This window comes from Cyphomyrmex costatus, unplaced genomic scaffold, assembly GCF_001594065.2.
Source record: "Cyphomyrmex costatus isolate MS0001 unplaced genomic scaffold, Ccosl1.0 scaffold474, whole genome shotgun sequence".
Classification (NCBI taxonomy): domain Eukaryota; kingdom Metazoa; phylum Arthropoda; class Insecta; order Hymenoptera; family Formicidae; genus Cyphomyrmex; species Cyphomyrmex costatus.
This window is the reverse complement of record NW_017279009.1, coordinates 664121-687746: the sequence shown is the minus strand read 5'-3', so window position 1 is coordinate 687746 and position 23626 is coordinate 664121. Positions and strand designations below refer to the sequence as shown.

Sequence of the window (23626 nt, the reverse complement as noted above, 5' to 3'; positions counted from 1 at the left end):
ATGCACTTTTCTGCCTATAAACGCAATAGCATACCAAAACAACTGATCAAATTTGGGTCCAAATTCACTCTACTGCGCGTTCGCAGAAACGTTTTACCTTGTATTTTTACGCCATAGGCATAGATATACTTAGAAGACACGTGTGTGTATATACATATATGTGTGTGTATATATATATATATATATATATACCGTTTCTCCTTTATGAGCGGATAAAAATTTAATAAAAATTTAACTTTTACTATTTGTAACGCATGGCACTGGCTGGAGTTACATAAAATAGAAATGATTTTACATTTTGTAAAGACAGCTTTATTCCTCAAATCATTTTTCCACTTTTTATTGTACATGAAATATCATATATAATATTGTAATATCGATAGAATTTATGTAAAACATCAATTTACTGTAATATAAAATTATGTTTTATCATTACAAATTAAAAGAAAAATAATTTGAATATTTTACAAATAAAACATTCTTTTATTTTTTCTCATAGGCTATACATGTTACACAAGCGCATTATTAAAATGTAAAATTAAGACTATACAATAGAGTAACTTTAATTGGCCTTTGCTCAGTTCAGTATACATCATGGAATTATATACATCAGGTCGCATTAGATATCTTATGAATGATCCAAAAATGTTCCAATTAATGTCTGCATAATAGATGGAAGTTATTTCTCTAGTGGCGCATAGTTGAGTAATTTTTCAATTAAATCTACATGTCCAAGTAGCATCCTACGACAGCAGTATCTTTTCAGACCTAACGCATCCAAGGCATCTCTGTAACATACAAATCATCTTTGTAATCATATCCATCTTTTTTTTCTTATTTTACAATATTAGTCTTTTAAGCTTGATTGATCAACTGTATTATATGTAAATACAGTTTTTATAGATCAAAATTGAATTTGTGTTTAATGAAATTATCAATCATTAAGCTGTGTTCAGCAAAACATTTATTTCATAACTGTTAAAACTTTTCAACAATCATAAAACTGCTGCAAAACTGTTGTGTTCTACTGAACGCAGCCAATGACTACATTCAGCAGAAAGTTCAGTTTGCAACTATTGTAAGTTTTTTCACTGAGATATATAGGAGTACTAGGTACTTCTCTAAATTTGAAAGTGCAATTTAAGTATAAAAAGACAGTTGCAAAATAAATATCCTCCTGAACGCGAATGAAATAAGAAAAATTTGTTTATTCTCGTTATAATAAAACAAAAGATAATTATTAAAAAATGCACTTGCCAACTGATGATTCAGTTTTGAGGTTAGAAATAAAAACAGGACGCTCTTACCCTTCGGTATATTCGGCTTGAAGGAGTCCTAGGTATGCTTCCCATTTATTTCCAATGACTTTTCCGCAAGTAAAGCACCGCACAGGAATGATCATCTTCTTCTTCTTCTAAATTTGGGTGGCCCAGGTTCCAGCGTGGCGTAACCGGATTGTTATGGCTCTGCAGTAATGCAATCTGCAAGAGTTTAAAGGAGATCGTAAAGTCGTCTGTATTACCGACTAAACTATGTAAATTTTTATATCGACAGTGCCAAAATTGCAGCCAATACAGTGGCAAGAATCAAATCCAGCTAGCAATCCAGCAGGAAAAACAAGCATCGTGTGCTGCAAGCTTTTGTCCAATATGATGCTCCAGAATTGTTACGTCGTTGTAAGCGTGAAAACATTTATTTCATACAAAGCTATGCGATCTGTACTTACGAAATAGTAGTGCATAAGCAAGTAGTTTGCATGAAAAAACAGCATGGAGTTCTTAAAATTGAATTTAGACTCGGTTGCATCAACATTACTTGATTTTAAGCGAGACTTAAAAATATCTATCTCGTATTAAAGCCGAAAGAGAGACAGAGACAGTTTTTAAGTCTCGCTTAAAATCGAAATCACGTTGGTGCAATCGGGCCTAATTAAAACGTAATTGCGATACGAAAATTTATGTATTTTGTGGGGTGCATAAGCGAGATATTCAGATATTGCGCTCATTCAGCTAACAGTTGAGTGAGCTCTCGCTGTTATTGGTGCATATTTTTAGATCTAAAATTTTGATTGGGTGATCTAAAAGAATACACCAATAGCAATGAGCACTCACGGATCCGCTTCGCAACAGTTGAGTCTGCTGTACGCAACCAATGACACGTCACTGTGTCGTGCTATTTCCAATATGAGAGAAACTAATCGTCTTCCATATCATTTTCAAACTAGAATTTACAAGCCAAAAACCTTGGTCAGGAGTTTATTTCGACCCCTAAACTTTGAGATGAGCAATTAAATAAACAAACATATATTATAACATTATTTAATGCTCCAAAAAAAGAAACTAAAACGCATAAAAATTGCTTCTCTTAATTGTAATCAGAGTAACACGATCATTTCGTAAAATTAATGAATGAATCAGTCAATCATAACCAATCAATCAATGAATCATTAATTCATTCCATGAATCAGTCACTTCATTTCGTGAATCATTTCATCCTTGTTTGCCAATAAATTAATCATCCGTCCCTTGGTAGGAAACGGCGTGTGAAAAAAAATTGTATCGATGATCGATAATTCGTGCTTGCTCAGCAATGAGCGTGCTCCACGCCGTACGGCCGCCATTCTCCTACTCGTCGAGGTACACGTACATACACTGGGTGTACATATGGTAGGTATACTCGCCGACGCTGAACTCCGAACTCGAAACGAAAGTATAGAGAGCCGCGTCGCGGAACAGCTGCGATCGAAGGGGCCGCGATGGCTGGCGGGAGCGCACGCTTTCGCGACAAAAGGGGGACGACCGATGGCGTTGCGTGGTGAAGGGGGATAGGAGGAACAAAAGGAGTAGGGAGAGACCGCGATTCGGATTGTAGTGGTGGTTATACGCACCAATACGCACGCACCCCCCACACACACGTACACAGGAGAGGAAAGAAGAAGCTCGCGCTAGGGGGGGAGAGAACTCGCGTCGTAAACACGAATGCACAAACGAACGTACGCACGCACGCACGCACTCACTCGTTCTCGCACGTACATACGGCCAACCGGAGCAGATGGAGTGGACTGTGAGCTTTCTCCTTTATCGTCCGCTGAATGGAGGCATGTTGTGAATACACCGAATACACGGTGCTCGGCCACGCTCCTTGGATCTTCGCTGTAAGGATCGCGCGTCATCGGGCACAAGTGGCCGAGGGGGGAAAAAGAGAGCGACGGTTCGTCCATCTGTCTGTTCGTTTGATTCGCGGCGGCGAGGTGGCCGCGGCGAGATTTCCGCGCGCCGAATTTGCATCGCCGAATAAAAACAGCGGCACGACGCGACGCGACGTGACGCGAAGCGAAGCGAAGCGGCGCGCGGTGACAGCGCGGATGGGTTATGTCGGCGTATCCGACGTCTCCGCGCGTTCCGCTTGCGCGCCTTCCGGACGCGCCAACCGTTGGCGAACGTTCCTTAGGCTCGCCTTGGACCGAGCCAAGTCAGCGGAGTAGAGCGTCGCGTCGCGCGCCTTCCATCGGCCTGTTGTCAAAATCAGCTGCCATTGCTGACTTCGGTTGCTCCTTTTCTTTTCTCTATTTCCATTCGCCATGAAAGCCGTCGCGTCGGCGACCTCGCTCTGTCTTCGCGTACGCTCCTGGTTCCCCTGAACGTTCCGCTTTTGCGATTCGCTCGCAGAATCTTCTCCGTACTGTCTCTTCGTTGTCGTGACCCGGTGAAAAGACTGCCAATGTAAAAGCATCGTGGAGATTTTCTTTATGTATGATCGATTTATTGTCAAGATACATTGTTTTGTATCTATAGATTTGCAGCCGATGAATCCTTTATTCTTTGTGAGATTTCAGTGAGATAAACGCGAGAACATAGTGTATATATTGTACATATGTAAAGCTTGACAAAGAGAGTTTAGACTGACAAAGAATTATTGAATGAATATTGATATTTATTTAGAAGTATATTTATTTATATTCACATATTTTCTCTCAGTGTTTTTATTCATAATGTTTGAGAATATGTTACAGGCTAGAAAGGCTGGAACCTCGATTTACATCAGCAAAGCAAAGAAAAGAAAACGTGCAGTTGGAACACTTGTAAAAGTTAGTGTGAAAAGTAAGTGGGTGGTGAATTTGTTAAAGGACAATATAGAGAGTAAGGGTAAAAGATAAGTACGAAGGTAGTAAATGCAGTGGCTGAAGAAGCGATGGACCCATCGTTGTTTGTCGCATACACTCCTCAAACAAACGGAGTTCCATCGGAGTCCAAGCTTGCTACCTACATGGTAACTCGTTATTTTTTTTTGCATTAATGGAAATAAGATTGTCTTGGATAATTATTCTGTATAAATTGTCTTATGTAGAATCACCAAAGTCCTGGCATAAGCTTGAGTACAAACTCAATGACCAAGCATTTGTCCAACCTTTCTCTGGACTCACAAAAGAAAGTAACTGCCAGTCCCGAATTTGTGCCAGGAAGAGGCCTTACAGGCAGCAATAGTAGTTCACCGAATCTCTTTAACAACTCCTACACTCATTCGCAAGAAAATGTAGGTGGCACAACATACTTCTATTTTGGAAATACAAGCAGCGACGCTGTCGGATCTGAGGATGGCACTGAAGCCGTAAGCTCCAATTCGTGACTTGTTTTACTGCCTGTTTTACCTGCTTAACTGACAAGATGTAAAGAGGAAATTTTTGCACTATTTTTTGTTTATCTTTAATATTAGATCGGACCCGTGGCAACGGGACAGATTGGTTACATCTATCCGGGCACACCTTCGCATCTACAACCTGTGAAAACGGCAAAACCACCCTCCTCTAATAATTCCTCCGCTCCTTCTACACCTCCTCCTCAGGCTGCTCCTAGCTTTTTTGTCAGTGAAAGCTTGCGACTAGATATCCTGCAAAAGAACGCATTGACATTGGCACAGCCCGATATAGTACGATTTCCTGACTTACCTAACGAGGTTGACAATTATCACGAACTATGTCCTTTGGAGCCAATTCATAAACCCGCTTCGACAGTTCTTGGGTATCAAACTTCCACATACAAGGCCACCAGTATCAAGACTGGTACGCGATACTGTTTACGTCGTATTCACGGTGAGTTGAAGCTTTGACTGGAGGATCCTATCTGCAATGAATATTGCAGAATATTACCAGCTTGGCACTTGATATTTTGCTGGTCTTGTAGATTTTCGACTTGCCAACACCAAGTGTATGGTGCTGGTTGACATGTGGAAGCGATTGTCACATACAAATCTAGTTCAGCTGAGAGAAGTTTTTACCACCAAGGCATTCGGTGATCATTGTCCGTATTTCAGATGCACTTCCGTTTATTTCGTATATCGCCTGTGCAAACACTATTTCGCACTCTCGCCGAATTAATTTTTTTTTCCAGCCATGGTTTTTGTATACGATTATCACCCTGCCTCGGAGACATTACTGAATAAACATTTCGCTTCAACTGAGCTTAACGGTTACACCGATCCGTTCTCATCGGATCCCAATGCACCACGGCCTTATAGTCATACCAAGAACACTATTCTAAGACAACAACATAGTAGCATGCTACCGGAAAGTGTTATTTGGAGCTACATTATTCAACTCACTGCCGCATTTCGTGTTATTCATGCCGCTGGTTAGTATATATTATTTTCTTGTCTGTCTTTAGAACCGTAAATCTTTTATGACATGTAACTCCGTATCTACAAATCTTTAAATTTTCGTTTTATTTAATTCCTCTTGTTAATTTAATTCTGCGATTAATTTGATCTACGGTTTACAGGTTTGGCATACAGATGCTTAGATCCCACCAAGGTATTACTTACATCACGGACACGACTTCGTTTGAGTTGTGTCGCCATTCCAGATGTAGTTACTCTAGATGGGAACACTGCAAATCCACTTACCCTCATCCCACATTATCAGCAAGAAGATTTAGTTGCACTTGGCAAGCTGGTCTTGGCACTGGCATGTCGAAGTCTTATCGCCGTCCACCGCGACAATATGTCAGCCTCCATCGAGCTGATTACACGTTCCTACTCCACCGACCTCCGAAATCTTATTCTGTAAGTTTGTAACTCTTGATAATCTTAATCATTTGATTTAAAGATTATATTTAAATATATAGCTTTGTTATTAATCCATGAAGAGAATCTTCAATATATATATATATATACCAAATTTATTATAATTAGTATGAGTTCTATCTATGTAAAAATGTTTATGTGTCGATGGACAGAGCAAAAGGAAATTATACGATTTCTGATTTTATCGTAATTCAATCTACAGTGACAAATTAAAAATATTTTTAATATATTACGACAAATTTTTAGGTACTTGCTGTCGAATCAACCCCGTAAGAGTGTCACGGATCTCATGCCAATGATTGGCGCAAGATTTTATACACAGTTGGATGCCAGCCAATTACGATTGGATGTTCTGGAGAATGAACTTGCCAAGGAACTAGAAAACGGTCGGTTATTTAAATTGTTGGTCAAATTAGCAACCATCAACGAAAGGCCGGAGCTTAATATGGAACCTACGTGGGCCGAGACGGGCGATCGTTATATGCTCAAATTGTTTAGGGACTATGTATTTCATCAAGTTACAGCTGATGGAAGACCCTGGTTGGATCTTGCGCATGTTGTATCCTGTTTGAATAAACTCGATTCGGGTTCGCAGGACAAGGTAATGATTCTTAACACTTTTTTGTGTGTATGTAAAGTAATCTTAAAATGTATCATTACAGATATGTCTCATGTCTCGAGATGAGCAAAGTGTTCTAGTAGTAAGTTACGCGGAACTACGACAATGTCTGGAAACGTCATTTGGTGAACTGGTACAATCTACAAAAGATGCTGTTTAAGGATGTGTCCACGATAGCGCATACTCCGAACCATAAATGTGATATCATCACTTAGCGGTACTATCATTTTACTCTTTGTCGCAATGCTGGAGAGTGAGAATTGTCGAATTGTGTTTGATGGTGATATAAGAAATAACGCGCAACTCAGTTTTGTATACATAATTTTGATCGTCGAATTAATTAGGTACGAACGCATTATAAATGCGTTGCATTTAGAATGTAAGATGTTAAATTTTCGGGTCTTTAAATCTTAAGGATTTATAGGGTCCTTAAATCTTTTTGGGTTTTTGGATTTTCCAGTTTGGATCTTAGGATCTTTAGACATAGGAATTCTTATTTATGATGGTATTTTTTTATTTCATCTCGGATTTCAAAGTGTCAAATTTTTTGTAATCCTTGAATTTAGCTGAACTTTAAAATTCTTATGTCAAACGATCCTCGGATCTTTGGAGTCTTGATCTCTTGGAAGTGCGAAGCGTGAATTTTGAAGGGTATCATGTGATTTCGCGAATCAGCGAGGATATGGATTCGCTATAAAGCATTACAGTACTATACAAAATTGTACACAACTTAACAATGCAGTAAACTCATAAGGAATCTTAAGACAACACCTAAACACGCTCGGTGTCTAGGATAGAGATCTTAGTTTTTAGGATACAGCATTAATGGTAAGCATTAATTTTGAAATAAATGTTTATTTTTGAAAGCAATCCTAACTAACGTTGTCATTATTTCTTCCTTATCATCAAAATAATTCTAGATTCCCATCATTCCTTTTTAATTACAATATTCTTCTCATAATTTTAAATTGTTTATTTCAGTTATAAGTTAGAGATTACATGCGGCGAAAGTAAACTTGGTGTCCATTTATTCTTCAACGTCAGTGTGCAGAAGTTTTAATTTTCAACTCATGAAGACTCAGTAATTAGGCTCTAATTTCATTTTGAAACGTCCTGTACGATTCTCCATATAGTTCTATTTCTATTTATCCAGTCGCCTTTCTCTTTTCTAGGAGGGATGATCACCATGGTGACGGCGATGAAGAAGGGGAAACATTGGTGGCTGGAGCGGGGAGGATATGCATGGCGCCTGAGGGATGCCGGACTCCGGACTGACTCGGGGAGGGGGATGACTCCGGTCGGCGGCGATAGCGGCAGTACCAGTGACGGTAGCAACACGTAGTAGTAGCAGTCAACGGTGTCCAGGCATCGCAACGCTTAGAAGGCATACGGAACATCGAGATCCGCACTTCATCCGACGCGCTGATTACGGTGCATCACGCAGCCGCGTTACGGAGTAAGCGGGTCTCCTGTCCGCAGCATCTATCCGTTGAGCGTATCTGCAGCTACTTAGGCGGATAATTACACCAACCGGAAATACAATTAGAAAGTCAATCAAGCTTGATCCTCTACTTGGTATCCTTGTGGCAGGTGAGTTTTTTGCGCGAGAGAGGAAGAGAAAGAAAAAAAAGAGATTGAGAGAGGAGAGGAGGGAGAGAGAATGAGAGAGAGAGAGAAAGAGAGAATGAGAGAGAAAGAGAGAGAGAGAGAATGAGAGAACGGAACGCTACCGCCGCCGCCCGGCGTTGCTGATCGATTTTCCGCGAACGAGTGGAGCGGAGCGGAGACCCGCCCCTGATTCTCGTCGCTCTTCTCTGACGGAGCTCCGAGAATTTTTTGCGCTCTGTCGCTGGTCCAGCTCCCACAGCGCGCACGGTTGATACCGTCGAGGAGGACCGAGGGACCAGAAATTAAAAGCGGCTTTTCCTACCGTACGCGCGTGTCTGCCACGCAACGACGATCAATGCTCTTTCAGAGTATCCGCTTGCGCCCCTCGTATACTATCGCTCTTGCTCCGTATCTTGAATTGAGCTTTCTTTATCTTCCTCTGTTTGATTTGGCATGACCCAATTTTTAAGGCCCAATTTTAGAGTCAGAAATCTTATCCGACTTTCCGTGATTTTTTTATGGATATGGCCTTCAAAGTTTACATGGCCATTAAATAACTATAAAAGTAACTTATAGTATTGCAGACTATCTAAAATGGTCAAGAGTCTTTTATAAACACAAGATTGATTTCGAAAACCGAATGATATAGAGCTGGATTTTAAAAAATTGATAAGACTTCGAGTCTACGCATCAATAAATCCGAGCGACTGATAACAATGAGCGCCGTGTTGATTGTAAGTCGGTGAAATATTATTGCTCGCACAGAAACCTGAGAATTTTACGTTTCCGTTTGCTGTACTTTTTTTCAGCGTAGGCAGAAGAAATTGCGCATTCTCGTCGGGGACCACCTTCGCGTTTCGGAAATGGCAAAATCGCAGCGAGTATAGCAATCTCGGGCAGCGCGGGCCGAGAAGCGCGAAATGACAACTAATTCGGCCTCGTTACTCCTACAGCCGCGTGACCGACGCGTGGGTCTGTAAAACGGTGCAAGGTTTTTTAGGGCTGCGGCAGACAAGCCGTAACCTTTTAACCCTTCATTTTCAAGCTATTTATAAGTTGTGTCGCGCGGGCGCAATGGTAAGCGGGCACAGAGGTCGAGAGATAGAGCTTGTTTCTAGGCGACGCGACGTCTAGTTTCTTGCTTTCTGGGATTTTGCAGCCGCTCCACGCACGCATACACACACACACACCTCTCGAATACCAGACCAAGTCAACTCCGCCCTACTTTACCATATACATACTGGAGGTAAATAAAAAAAGTCCAGATCAAGTTGTGCAGCAGACGGATGAAGAGGTAACGCGAATGACCCCGGTAAAATATACGGTGAATTGTTTGTATATTGTTTTTTGATCGGCCTGTATAGAGTCCGCCGGTGGAGGAGAAGAGGACAAAAGAAAGGTCGAAGGGCGGGCTATTTGTGTGCAACTTACATAAATCATTTTCATTTTGTTGTGCCCTGTTGCGTTGATTGAGAAATCAACAATCAACGCTTTTCACGATAAATTTCTACAGCGTAACAGAACGTACATAAAAGTCCGTGAAATCGGAGTTAAAAACTCGCCCCTTCTATTCTCCTGCGCTCTTGTACGAGTTTGAAAACAATCCAAGTTCTAAGGTACTGAAAGTTTCTAAACTTTCTGGAAAGATGAGGATCCCGAGGAGAGCGATAGTCACAGCAAAGTCTTCCGAAATTCTGAGAAACGTACACACACCACACATTCTTATAGGATTATTTCTATAGAAATAAAAGTTTTCGCACCAACAAAATTTTGAATTTCGCACGAGGAATTTGTTTGCGGTTCGAAGATTTAATTATTAAAATTAACTCACGATAGAGAAAAAGTCTAGTACTTGCACCTTGATATAACACGTCTTAAATGACAATGACGTGAATCACGTACTTTTCGACCGTCTGTTTTCGAGCTTATAATTCGTGTCGTCAATTTTCTTATCTTTTATATCGTATGCATAACAGCTTCGTGCTTTATCTGCAAGACGTATTATTCTTTTTTCTATTGATAAATTTTTGTTGATGAATTGAACGCGCGTTCTCTCTTACATTCCTCGAACGCTCATTTCTACGGTATCATATTTTTCAGCAACGCGCGATACTCTATCAGCTACATGACACTTTGACGTGATTTTTTTATCTCAGTCTCTCTACACGAGCACACGATCAGTCAGAGTCACACCTGTTTATCAGGTATACAACAGATACAAATGTCTTAGCATATATTTTAATGCATTTACATTCTTTCTGAAGCCTTACATTCTTCACGATATGCGTATACTCTTTGAGTGTTAAGGCATTTGTATCTGATATACTCTCTCCGTGTTCAAGTGAAGAAATGAACACTTTACGCTCACAGGCTTCTTAATTTTTATCGAGCATCCGCATCCACTTGCGCTTTTCCGATTTGATTCGTCGAAAATAAAGATCTATTTCTTTCTAGGATTGAGACTATAGAAACACCTATGCGCGCAGAAAAGGAAAAATAAGAGTTGATGTACTCGTGTTCGCAAGTTGGATACACGGAGAGAGTATATCTGGACATCGGCCAACGTCCCCTTACTCTCGGACATGTTGACCGCGTGTCCCCTGTCTATATTCGACGGCATATTATCTATTCGATATCTCTCTTCTCCTTTTTTCTCTCTCGTTCCGCATCTTTTTTCGCATCTCGTTTTCTCTCTCTCTCTCTCTCTCTTTCTCTTGCCCACTTTGTATCAGAACGTTGCTGGACCGACGACAATAGGTCCGACGACGAACTTGAACAAGGCAACTTCCGCTCGCCGTCTCATTCGCGTCCGGCCGTTTCTGATGCGATGATAATTTTGTCAATTCCGTCAATCCGAGCGCGCCGCCGCGGACGATTTTCTCTACGAATTGTTCGAATATAAGCGGAGATTCGCGTGGGGAGAAGAGTCAGCCGGTCGACCGGTGGTCCAACAAGATTGCTGACGAGTGCTGATTGTCTCAATGTCGGCTAATAGCCGGAATGACTGGAAAGATGCGTGCAGCAAAACGCACGGTCGGAGCGAAACGCGTCGTCTCGCAAGTTCTGTGGACTCTCGCACATTCGCGTTCTTTTAATAGATTATACATTCTTTGATTTCTTTTCTAGATTCTCCTCCTACGTTCTATTCTCGGACTTGCATTTTACTCTATCTGTGTATCTCAGGGTCTTTGAACCATATTTGACACACGTCACAGCTCCGCCATTTCTCTCTCTCTCTCTCTCTCTCTCTCTCTCTCTCTCTCTGTTCCTGATCTTAGAATCGAGTTGGAGTCTTGGGATCTTGGAAGCTTTTGAAGTCTGCGGTCTCTCCGCAACTCGTGAGAGATTCGTCTTTGAATCTTGAATACATTTCTCAGATTTAGAGCGGAGCAGCTGAGATTATGCCGCTGCTTATTCATGAATTCCATTACATTACATAGAGAATAATCCATCATCATCATCATAGAAACGCGCGACACTCGTCCTACTATCGCTGATGATTAATTAGTCCCACGGCCTTGGTGGTCGCCTGATTCATCGTCGTCAGAGGCGTATCACCTCCAATCGTGTGCGAAATGATGGCATCGATCTAAGGAGAGACCTTGAGCCAATCGTTTATGCGTTCGTATCACCGCGCACCCTCCAATAAATCAATCTTCGGCTTCCGCACGCTGGACTGAACAGGACTGACGTGCAGACCGATCTCTTTTCGTTGGATTTGCAGAGATATCAAAATGGATTTCAAAACGTTATTGTTAACGTTACAGCAAATTCGAAGTACCTACTAATGTTACATTGTAAAAAGTATTCTAGTTGTATCAACGAGAAGCACAAACAAAACGAATTTTGATCATACCAATCAGAATTCTGGTGTTGTTGTAAAATTGAATGTTTAGCTATCTTGACTAAATTGTTTTCAAGCTTTAACTATAAGTCTAGTTTGTACTTCTCTCTCTCTCTCTCTCTCTCTTCCTCTTTTCTGATTAAATCTGCCAGAATTCTAATTAAGGCAACAAAACTTTTCCAGTGTATATGATTAATTTATAACTAGAAAGCTGCAACAACGAGACCTAACTGTTTGAATGCATAGACTTTAATACGCTGCAACGTTTGAGAATTATCGTTATCAAAATCGTTGAGGAGTTTCCGCGGTTATCGTAGAAACGCAGATGAGATTGTTGAAACGAGAACGGCACTTAACCGCCACGACCGCATACAAACTATCCAGTGCTAAGGATTAAAATGCGAATGAGTCGCGATGACGTAAGATTTTATTTTTAGTGATCCCATTTGCAGAACGATGCTACGACCGGGGTTAATTATCTTTCGCGGTTGTCGTTAAGGACCACTTGCCACTATCGCGAGAGATCGCGACGAATTGTAACGAGAACGGAGCGCATCGCCCCGAAAAGTTTAATAACCGCATCGACTAGGATTCCGCGAATTCGACGTCGACGTCGTGGCGCTTCTTCCTTTGTGCCGGCCTGTCGGTGCCTCGTGACGTGGATCACGAGTTATCGGCAATGACGGGCCGCTTTAATAGAGATTGACGCTGGACTGGCTTTAATTAACGTCAGCGTGAAATCCAGCATAAAGAAGTCTTCGCTTCGCCGACTACCTCGCGAGAACGAAGCCCGAATGCACATAAAAAAGAAAAAAATCATAGCGCGTTGCTGCGAGAAGCTTATACGTTTCTCGGTTCGGTAATTTACCGTCGTTAAAATCATCACAATAATTAATCTATTGGTTTAGATCGAGAGGTTGTTGATATTGCGAAATTATCAGACCTACAATCTCGATGTGTTTGTAAAAAAATACATATTTATCGATGTCGTAACAATCCGCTTCTAGTGCCGCGCGAATCTACTTTTGTGTATAATTAACTTAAAACTGTAATTAAGAGTGCTTGATGAAGCGTTCTCTTTTCTTTTCTTTTCAACAGAATGAAGCTGTGTTGGAGTTTGGCTCTCGTGGCCGTCGCCTTGTTGATGATTCTTACGAATGCGCGAGCGGAAGCTGATCTGTGGGAGGAGGATGACAAGGAGGTGCTTGTGCGGACAGTACGCGGTACTAAGGAACGAAGTGAGTGCTTCTTTCTGTAATTAATCCATTACCCCTTCCCTCGTGACGTTATTTTATCGAACGGTCGCGAATATAGACCATCTATATATATATTGTAACATACGTATATAAATGACGTAATTAGAAGTCGGTCCCTGTCGACCTTAAAAGTCTCCCCCGGTCTCCCTCCTCTCTCTCTCTCTCTCTCTCTCTCTCTCTCTCTCTCTCTCTCTCTCTCTATTCGCTTGATCGACGTTACGTCCAATTGTTTCTATTGACGTTTCGCATTTGCTGACGCAGCATCCGGCAGCTCTTCGTCGTGCAGATACGTAAAGGGTCAATGGTCGGAATGCGACTCAAATACCAACACGCGGTCACGCACTCTGAGCCTTAAGAAGGGCGATAAGTCCTGCGAACAGACCAAGATTATACAGAAGAAGTGTAAGAAAGGTGAGTCACGATTAATGCATCGTCGCAAGAAGCGAAAGAAGAGAATGTATTTTAATTCGATTGTTGATCGTAGCATGTCGATACGAGAAAGGTACGTGGAACGTATGCGTGAATCAGGTAATGACGAGAGTCGATAATTTGAAAGCGAACAGCGATACATCCTGCGAGAAGACGCGACGGCTCACCAAGAGGTGTAAACCAGAAACCAACACCAAGAAGTCTGCCAAAGGTAATACCCAGTAATATCTCTCGTTCGATCGATTGATTCGTCGTGGTAACTCGTGGGGTGAAGAAAATTTGTGCACGGCAAGCGCGAGCCTTTGTTTGTTTTTTTTTTGTTTGCAGGTGATCGATCGAACAAGAAATCGGGCAAGCAGTAATTATCCGCCACACAATCTCCAATCATTTCTTCTAATCGGGCAACGAAAGCGCACTTTCATCTCTACGATCCCCCACTTTCTTTCGATCCCTTTTCCTATCGCTAATTAATTGCCAGGCAGAGCAAATTTGGATCGATCGTCGATCGGAATGTTTATCATATATACTGCCTAGGAATCATCTACATTTTGGACGCAGACGCGTAACTGTAAATCGTTTTCAAAGTGCGCTGCCGTCGATTAATTACTGTTAATAATTACGGGATAGTACATACGTTTCGGTGATCACATCTGTTCTCGGCAGTAACTCGGTTATTAACCCTTTCAGGGTTTCCTTGTGCCATTAATTATTATTAATTAGTAATTTATATCAGGTGTACGCGTTGCGCATAAATTTTAGCTTAAATGTTTGGACAATTTCAATTTCATAGTAAACATATTGGATTGGTTACACCTAATAATAGATCCGAGTTTGTGTGGAAAATATCATGTTCGTAAGCGTATGCTTGTCGAAGAGACTCTTCTATCTAACCCATTGACATAATTTGCAACGAGTTCCCCTGTAGAGGAACTATTGATCGCATAAACGTATTCTAAAAATGGACGATGGCGAGATCTTGGAGGGTTAAACTGCGCAATCAACCGAAGAATCGATTGAGAACCGATACGTAACATGTTCGAGATGACGAAAGCTGTACAGGGCCGATCGTCTAAGACATGTAGTGATGCAGTTTGTGCATTGAATTTTTGCGAATTTGACACTCGCATCTCTGTAGTGATGTGAGATTTTTTCATGACTTGAATTCGGATATTTTAAAGATCTGTAAGGATTCAGGAGTTAGCTTTCTTAGCGTGTTCTTGCAAAATCTGCATCACTGGTTGTTTGATTAATAAGCGTAGCATACATCGTAGAGCTCCCTGACTAGCAGCAGCCGCCATTTTGGAGGTTCGCAGAGGATACGATCATCCGCCAAAGTTGTTCTCTCGTCTTCCCGCAGCGATATTATATTATTATTATTAATATTATTAATATTATTGTTTATCACAAGAAGCAGCAGCGACCCCCATTTGGCTTAGCTGCTGATCCACTTAAAATCATGTACAATATTTGTCATATTAAACAGCTTTCATTCGATTGTCACATAAATATACAATGTTCGGTGTTCAAAGTAACTGTGTCCTGTATAATGTAACACGCGCGAGATATTCCGACAATTATTACGCCGTCGCGAAGGTTCATCGGTTTAAACGAGGATGCGCTCGAGCAAGAAAAGCATCCGTTCTACGTGGCTTATTCAAAATGGTCATGATGAATCAAAAATTATGAAATCAAAATGAACGAACGATCAAACGAAATACATCAAAATAACATTTGTCGAGAGAATTAAAATAATATGCGGAAATATATTATATTATTTAGCACAGAATGTTCGCGCGAGCCTAATGAATTTATTCGGAATCCTCCGCGCTCCTCTCGGCAGGACGTTGTCACTTCCGATGTTAATATTCGCAATTAACGTTATAATAATATTGTATCAAGTGATAACTGGCAAATATGTGGAAACTCGCCAATGAGCATGAAAATCAAACTGAAATAACTCGTCGTCTCGTCAAACATGCACGCTCGCGCGTGCACGAAAGAGAGTAAAAGAGAAAAAGAGAGATAGATCACTGGATATCTTTTTGACGTTACAAAAATCAAATCCCTCCTCCCTGCATACACAAGATTGTAATTCGTTTTTAAGTCTAGATGTATAACCGGAGGGCTCGTCGACAGGAAGTTTAAGCTGTTCGCGCGTTTGATATAACACGCGAGTGCGGTCGCGCCGTGCGGAAATGTCTCGCAAGAAGAATGCATATAGGGGTAGGTGAGATCCGGGGAGAGAGTGTTTTTCACATACAAAAAAAATATTTTGAAGGTATCTCTTCCTAATCTCCATCTATATCTCCGATACACGCGATGAAGGCTCGTCGGTCCTTCAGCTCCGAAAGTCGAACGAACGTCGAGATTAATGGCGACTTCTTCCACGCGTCGGATTCCGAGGACCTCCAGGACCTTCATCTAACAAGAACCCTGTGGACGCCGTACGCGCGGAATCGCGCGCGCGTCATCATCAAGCGCCTAGTTCTAGCTCCCGTATTACAGCATATCATCATTACGCGTGAAGCGAATCTTATTGATAAACTAGGATAGCGTTATCTCCGTTTTATGGACTCTTCGCTAATTACTGTCCTCCCCACTGATCCTCCATTCGGTGAATTCGGCTCGACCGGACACATTCGTCGTTCCCTCCACCTCGAATTGTCGAAGCTGTGTTCCGCACTGAGACCAGTCCGTATCGCAGGGACACACCACGGAAGCGGACTCGTTACGTGCGAAAGCATTCAATGTGTGTCTCCTACGAACGTTATATCTATTTTACAATGCGTGTTAATTGCACGCGCGATCTACGGAGATCACTCGCGCGCTTTTCCTCTCAACAAAGAGAGATCCTCTATAAAAGCGCTACACTTTTTATGAAATGCGCGAGTTTTTGCATGCCTCTTAGTTTTCATAGGAATCTTACGCTCTTAACAATCGTGATGCAGGATTGCGAATTCTGAAACATCCGAATGCGGGTCATGCGCAGTTATCTCGGCAATGTAAGATAGATGTAACGAGTCTTGTGCTTGACTTCTCTGTGTGGAGCTCGCAGAAAGCTCTCCATGTTTTAATCGCATTGTAACATAGCATGATAGAAAGACACATCAGTAAACTTAGAGACTAATTTTTCAGATCCTTCGATAAAACTACAGGATGTTTCATGGAAAATGCGTACGTCGATAGCAAATGTCCGTGTTCCTTTGGAGAAACTTTGAAGCGGATTTCTCTCCCTGACTGTCCAAGTTTTTCACAAGTCGTGAATGAAATTCTGAATGCAAATCGGCAAAACCTGCGCTCCGATATTGTCAAGAAAGATTACAGTACAATTTTCATTTCCGTCTTTAATTAATTCTGCTCTGGAAAATCCCTCTCGATAGTTCCTTCCGGGACCATCTTTTGCTATCTGCGTGCACTGCATCTCCTACCTACGGAATATATATAAATCATAGATATTCTAGATATTATAATAAGAGAATCGTTCAAAACTTTATTCGTTAGAATTAAAATAATTAGAGACATACAAATCATCCTTCTAATTACGGACCGTTGAGTTTCATAATCGTCGATCTTGTTGATGGTTTAATCTCGTTAGTGCAACTATAGAAATTGTAATAGGCTGCTTTGCCCATTTTCATTGGTAATAACAAATCGTTAAAAATTTTCTACGTATTTCGTTAAGATTAAACAAATTCGATTGTACATTTTCCAAAGATGTCAATTTGTTACACGAATCGATAACTGCCGCTCAACGATTTAAATAAATAATTGTTGAATGTTATTTGTATAAATCGCTGATTGCGCGGTTGCTTCATCATCGACAGTTTCGTCATTCAGATCGTATAGCTTAGAATAGCTCCTGAATTTTGGATGTACTGTAGCTCGATGAAACTGGTAATTTTCTTTACAAACTACTATAAAAATTGTATAATGCATCTACTTACTTATTGAAATAATTGTGTAACCATTACACATGTAACAAAAATCCAATGTTGTCAATAAAAGTAAAATATTATATATACACGGTGTAATTCGTTGATATTGCGTCGATCGGGGTTTGCATAATTTTGTAAAAGAATCTTCGAGATTTTCATGGTATGTGTTTTATTCGTAAAATGTATCGATATAAAAATTACAAAAAATGTGCTCAATTATCGATATTAAAATTATTCGAACAATAATACATTTAATAAAATCAAAGAGATATGTGGACGGACATATAAAATTCTCTTTCAACGCTTGCTCTAATTTAGATATAATTCTATTTTATTCAAATTCCTTAGGAATTGCACTAATTTTCGAAAGAGACGAGTTTATATTAATAAAAAATATATTAGTACAAATACATAGTAAATGGACGGATGTCAAGTCATTTAACTTACATGACCAATATTGTGTAGATGCAATATTGTGTCTACATACAAAACGTGTCATAGAAAAAGCAGTTAAAAATAGTTATTTACGTTTAATTTACGCCAATAAAGATACCAATCGGCAGTTTCATTTATATATTTTTTAAATGAAAAAGCTGTGCGATTTGAGTATATTTTCGAGATAGTGATATTTTCATTAAATGGAGGCGGATAGTTTTCTGGAATAGGCTTTGCCTTCCCATTCTTGGTCGGATGGCAACGGCTCGTGTCGTAATTTGCAAAGACGTGTGCCGTACTTCAACATCACGATTATAATGCAAACTACAAAGAGAGTCAGGCAGGCCGTAGCTGGCCAGAAAACGTGCAAGCCCATGATAAGATATTCTTATGCTGCCTGAGATAGTCTATTTGCAACTAGTGCCGTGTGCAATTATTGAACTCGCGAAGCAAGTCGCTCTGGTGTTTCAATTTTTAAATTATATAATTGATTTTATAAAAAAATATAAAATAATTCTTTTAATATATGTAAAAGCAGGTCAATATATATCTATGGGAACAATGTTGATGGTAAAAGTTTCAGTGTACAGTAGCCAAGTCAGAGGCTTCACAATGCAATTAACTGGTTGCAGAGGGTTAATTAGACTCTATTGGATCCAATTAAACTCTTTGACTTTGAACGTATTCTTAAGCGTGAGTGTTACTACCACTTTCCAACACTGCTCTGGTTGATGCTGCCAGCTACTTTAGATCTCACTCTCGCGTTTGTGCATTTCCATGTACTCCTGCGGCTGCGGCGTGGTATCCTGAGACTCCGGATCGTGATAATGGACAATCTCGTGCCTCACTTGAGGATACTTGATGCGACCAGGCTCTAACTCGCTGAGATCAAGCGGCGGTGTTTTATGCGGTAATACAGTCCATAGAGGCTGGATCCACCTATTGCCTAAACCCCAACAGGACAATACGCTATTAAAAAATAAGAGAAACTGTATAAGTCGCGCGCGCCCGTAAAAAGAAACTACGTGAGGTGGTCTTACGTACAGACTGGACGAGTATTTAACTCACCGGAATTGCGGTCCTGCCAATATTCACGGTGTCGCGAGCACCAACAGAACACGATGTTCAAAACAAACAGGAATACGCCCAGGACGGTGCAGAGAGCGATCGTGACATAGAACGGAGTGAAGTCGCCGTACAAATGTTCCTTAAAATACGGATTCTTCAAGTATTCTTCGCGGTCGTCTAGAATAGACATGTCACAATGTTAACGGCCACGTTACTCGCTTATTTTCTGAAAAAAAAAGGAAAGAGAGAAGTTCTGTAAGTGCAGTGTGTAAGAATGTCGCAAGCTATCAGGCGTGGCGTGGCGTGGCTCGGCGCGGCGTGCTACATAGGATGTGTATACACAACTTTGTCAACCTCGCGTACACACCGATTGATGAATCGTTATCGGCAATCTTTACTACGCACAAGTATACGCGCAGGCAGGTAAAAATAGATACTGATGTAGGTCAAAAGAAGGTGTGTGTACTGTACGTGCTTACGTATAAATTCAACGGGTCACGCGCGTCCTATTCACGATTATGCATACCTCAATGGCGGTTCCTTCTTTTTTTTTCTCCTCTCTACGTGCCGTCGATACCAATCTCACTTGGCGGTAAAGCGGGGTACCCTGGAAGCTGGGCGACGAGAAAACGAGCAAGTGGTTGAAACAACTCCACATCGAACGTACTCTGGAATGTTTGAACGGTGTTAGATCACTCGTATTGGGCGGGGCATCTCGTTCAGTGGGGGAGAGTATTTGTGACTTGCGTACTACTTCAACCCGTCATTCAATTAAACGTGTCGGTAAGTCGAAAATCGACCGTACCGACTGAGATGGAAAATAAAAACAGCGGTAATCGACAAACGGTAACAGCCAACCTCCGCGTTATCGACACATTGAACAAGATTCAAATTTATGTAAATATGTAATTTATTATAAAAAAATGAGACTGATTTTTAAGACAACGTACAAGTTAACAGTAAATTCAACAACATATTGCAATTACGACGAATGTTCTCGAGTAGCTACAATGCACATATTTTCTAACGAGACGTCGGTGGAAGTGTAGTAAAGTAGCTCAGCCTGAAATCCAACGCTCTCCAAAAAGACCAAACGACCCCAATTCAATAGTGCTTTAGCTTTGCGCCCGATAACTTCGCGTTCGTCTGATTTCGAAAATCCGTTGACAGTCTCTGATGTGGCATCACTTGACGAATTAACGTCGCTCTTTGAACGACAGCCACAAGTCGCCCAACTGACTATGCTGCATAGAATAGAAAATTCGTCCACGGTAAAACCACATTGTTGCAAATACTTCCTGCCCACGTACGACGAGTACTCGCATTTATGATGACAACAAAATGCAACGATTAGACCGCATACATCGATCTTAGGTTCGCTGTTCATCGACTTTACCAAGCAACGTATCGCCAAGTCTGAAATACGTTGTCGATTGTAATATAAGACAAAAATGGAACATATATAACGACAAAAATGAGTGTACCAGTGGCCGTTCCACAGAGATGCTTTGCTATGCCGACCTTGTACTTGATCGGCTGGATCTCCGAGATTTGATTCAGCTGCAGATCAGCGATATCAGCGCGTATCCTTGTCACTGTGAGGCGTCTTTCCTCTTTCTTAAGCTTATTGTCGCTTTTGTGCCGATGACTAGAACGATCGACTAATAAGATGCAAGAGTTGGACTTGTCCTTTATAATCTGCCCCAACCAATATGTTAACCGAGCTGTTTAAAGTACGGCTTTATTTAGTACATTGTACAACGTAACTCACTTAAAATAGTAATGAATTGTTCGACAGACAGAAACGAAATTTTTTTATCAAAATAAAAAATTCAAGAGAACCCGAGAATTTTCATTACAACCGAAATATACCTTTTCCAGCTCCAAATTCAATGAAACAAGTATCATCTTGCACAAGACCAGCTTGCTCCAGATGCCCTAGCAAAGATGCAGTTTGGAGCAAGTGCTTTCTAACTTTACTGCCACTGGTTTCATCATTTAATTTGTCTTCGAGCACATTGTGTCTCAGAATCGCCTGGGAAAACTCTGGTAGCTCATCTAAACGAGATACAACATATATAGTAAAAATGAAAAAGGAATTCATTTTCTAATTAAATCAAATTATTCTCGACAGTGTGACATATATTTAAAAAAAATTACGTTTACATAAAATATTTTTGTACTGTTTACGTTAAGTTCACATGAATTCTCTACATTTAAATAATATGAGAAATGTGTAAAACATACAAATTATTATTAAAAGAATTAAATTTTGCGACTGTTAATATAGCTGATTATAATATTGATAAATGAAAATATATAAACGAGATGAAAGTTAATGTCAACAGAGAACACAAATTGTTCTTCGTCATAAACTGTTTACATAGCTGATACTTAAAACAGTTTATATACTTTACTTTGATATACATGTAAATGTAAATTGTTACATCGCTCTGAGGCCTGAATGTAGATGATTTAATCGTACCGTAGGCAGCATGAATCTTCCTTATCACCATTCCTACGACGGATTCGTCCAGCTGCGACAGCGGCACGCGCGGCGGCGCCGCAATAGTCTCATTATCCAAGTTTGTTCCTTCGATAACGAACGCGGGCTGCATGTCCAGCCTCTGCTTGAAGTTGCACACGCTCAAGTGCTTTGTCAGCTTGGATTTGTAGCACGTGCTGGAAGAAGACAAATATCCTGATATCGCGCTAGATCATCTTGCGTTAGAATACAACGAATTTAATGAATACTTGCTGTGTGGGATCCAACGGACATGGCACTCTCTCGTTCCCCGTGACGTCCTGTTGATGCTCGCCGCAGTATTGACATCCTTTTCGCACCGTCATGCGACAAAATCGTTTCTTACGCTCAATAAAATGCATACAGTGGCTACCGTCCATCATATCCGCAGGAAAAATTTCTTGGATACTTTTCCACTTATAAGGGGGGGAGGGAGGGCTTTGTTATGTCATGTTATTGTAAGAAATACGCTAGATTCTCCTGTCTGCTGTGTGGGCTCCGCGGCAATATACGGCGACTTGCTAACACGAACTACTACTACAAGGCCTCGGTTCGAATCCCGGCATCGCGTTCGACATTTTTCCTCGACCCAGTTCTTACATTATATTCCACTGGGTGATAAATATAACCTTTAACCTTTCTCCATGAAATTATGTGAGCCTTGCTATTTTTACCTTGTTCAAATATTACTTTGCCCATCTTCTTGATTACGTACCTGTATATAGTGTCGCATTATTTTTTCACCTTCGCGCTTTGATCAGACCAAATATACTCCTTCCGAAAAGCCGTTCGGAAAGATTCCATCGCAGGTTAGAATTACCAATAAAGCGCAAAGTGACGTAAATTCGATAACTATACTTGTCCACTGTTAGATGACGCCACCGTTCACTTTTCTCAGAAATAAATCACGATTAGTTCCGATCAGCGTTCCCAACGAGGGCGTTGCAAGCACAATCACGCATCGCATGGATTTCGAACTCGTGGATTCCACTCGCAAGCCCTCGGACTCGTAATCTCAAACGCCGTAATCTCATTCACGTGAGTACAGAAAGAATAAAATAAATAGCGATTTATTGTAATCTGTCGCGATCTTGTTATGCGTTTTCAGTAACCCCTTTGAGACTCTTTTCCGTCTTGTCCTTGAACGCGATCAGAAATTCGAAAAAACCGATTCTCCCAAAAGTGCGCCACGCGCGAGACCTACAAATTTAGCCGCGCCAAACTTAATTAGATATATTTCGCTGAGGGCAGCGCAGGGCCGGGGCAGTGCACCGGTTTCCTTTACAAATTTTTTACAGAATCCTTTCGAACAATATTTCCGAATTACTCTGGTATATTTATATCGTTCACCGCGCGCCGAGGGACCCGCGCGAGAGCGCGCGAGCGCACGGGTAATTCGCTAATGTAGAGCTTACCCCGATATACCAAGCCCGTCTCAAAGTTCACCTTTTGCCTCCCCTCATCTTTCTGCCTCCCGCCCGTCCGACCCCTCCTCCTCTCCCCCCCTCCCCCGGTTGCGGCCTCTCCGGCTGGCTCCGCGCTCGCGGCGTTATCTATCCTCTTGAAGCGAGCTATTACCCGATTGTTTCTTAAATAAAATATCATCGGAGTCCCGTCGCCAACCACTCACAATAATAATTGCCTCGCCAGTGTGTCAACCGATCCACCCTCGCGCGCGCAACCCCTCGTCTGTCTCACCGCGCGCGCGGGATCCTTCTCTCTCTCTCTCTCTCTCTCTCTCTTTCTCTCTTTCCCCCCTACTTTCCTTCTTCGCTTTATTTTTTTTCACCCCGCCGTCCGTCACGCGCGGCGATGTGTCTGTACCGAGAA

At 41.2% G+C, this 23626-nt stretch overlaps 6 protein-coding genes across 7 annotated transcripts; 2 read left to right on the top strand and 4 right to left on the bottom strand.

Moving 5' to 3' along the window:
• Positions 1-497: 497 nt before the first annotated feature.
• On the bottom strand, positions 498-3069 carry Rpb10 (DNA-directed RNA polymerases I, II, and III subunit Rpb10). The gene is made up of 3 exons (XM_018545116.1): positions 3033-3069; positions 1308-1481; positions 498-788 (listed from the first exon to the last, which is right to left on the bottom strand). The coding sequence occupies exons 2-3, from the start codon at positions 1400-1402 to the stop codon at positions 680-682; spliced, it is 204 nt and encodes a 67-aa protein (XP_018400618.1). The 5' UTR covers positions 1403-1481; positions 3033-3069; the 3' UTR covers positions 498-679.
• Positions 3070-3086: 17 nt separating this feature from the next.
• On the top strand, positions 3087-7090 carry PAN3 (Poly(A) specific ribonuclease subunit PAN3). Its single transcript, XM_018545114.1, has 9 exons — positions 3087-3154; positions 4013-4269; positions 4348-4608; positions 4714-5089; positions 5181-5297; positions 5388-5627; positions 5775-6057; positions 6325-6679; positions 6741-7090. Exons 2-9 carry the CDS (start codon positions 4192-4194, stop codon positions 6855-6857), a joined length of 1827 nt encoding a protein of 608 aa, XP_018400616.1. The 5' UTR covers positions 3087-3154; positions 4013-4191; the 3' UTR covers positions 6858-7090.
• A 965-nt stretch (positions 7091-8055) lies between these two features.
• LOC108778048 (uncharacterized) lies at positions 8056-17357 on the top strand. Its single transcript, XM_018545115.1, has 5 exons — positions 8056-8287; positions 13248-13387; positions 13667-13816; positions 13890-14045; positions 14162-17357. The coding sequence occupies exons 2-5, from the start codon at positions 13249-13251 to the stop codon at positions 14194-14196; spliced, it is 480 nt and encodes a 159-aa protein (XP_018400617.1). The 5' UTR covers positions 8056-8287; position 13248; the 3' UTR covers positions 14197-17357.
• A 788-nt stretch (positions 17358-18145) lies between these two features.
• Positions 18146-18941, bottom strand: wrm2 (wurmchen 2 transmembrane micropeptide). Its single transcript, XM_018544908.1, has one exon. It carries the CDS (start codon positions 18578-18580, stop codon positions 18404-18406), a length of 177 nt encoding a protein of 58 aa, XP_018400410.1. The 5' UTR covers positions 18581-18941; the 3' UTR covers positions 18146-18403.
• A 9-nt stretch (positions 18942-18950) lies between these two features.
• Positions 18951-19462, bottom strand: wrm1 (wurmchen 1 transmembrane protein). The gene is made up of 2 exons (XM_018544838.1): positions 19273-19462; positions 18951-19150 (listed from the first exon to the last, which is right to left on the bottom strand). The coding sequence occupies exons 1-2, from the start codon at positions 19460-19462 to the stop codon at positions 18951-18953; spliced, it is 390 nt and encodes a 129-aa protein (XP_018400340.1).
• Positions 19086-22495, bottom strand: LOC108777910 (tRNA:m(4)X modification enzyme TRM13 homolog). 2 transcript variants are annotated; one of them, XM_018544907.1, is made up of 6 exons: positions 22031-22495; positions 21758-21954; positions 21145-21330; positions 20757-20996; positions 19799-20688; positions 19086-19150 (listed from the first exon to the last, which is right to left on the bottom strand). In XM_018544907.1, exons 1-5 carry the CDS (start codon positions 22177-22179, stop codon positions 20255-20257), a joined length of 1206 nt encoding a protein of 401 aa, XP_018400409.1. In that variant the 5' UTR covers positions 22180-22495; the 3' UTR covers positions 19086-19150; positions 19799-20254. The 2 variants fall into 2 exon arrangements, with proteins under 2 accessions (XP_018400409.1, XP_018400408.1); XM_018544906.1 differs by lacking the exons at positions 19086-19150; positions 22031-22495 and adding an exon at positions 19385-19449 and having other exon boundaries at positions 21758-21949.
• Positions 22496-23626: the final 1131 nt, after the last annotated feature.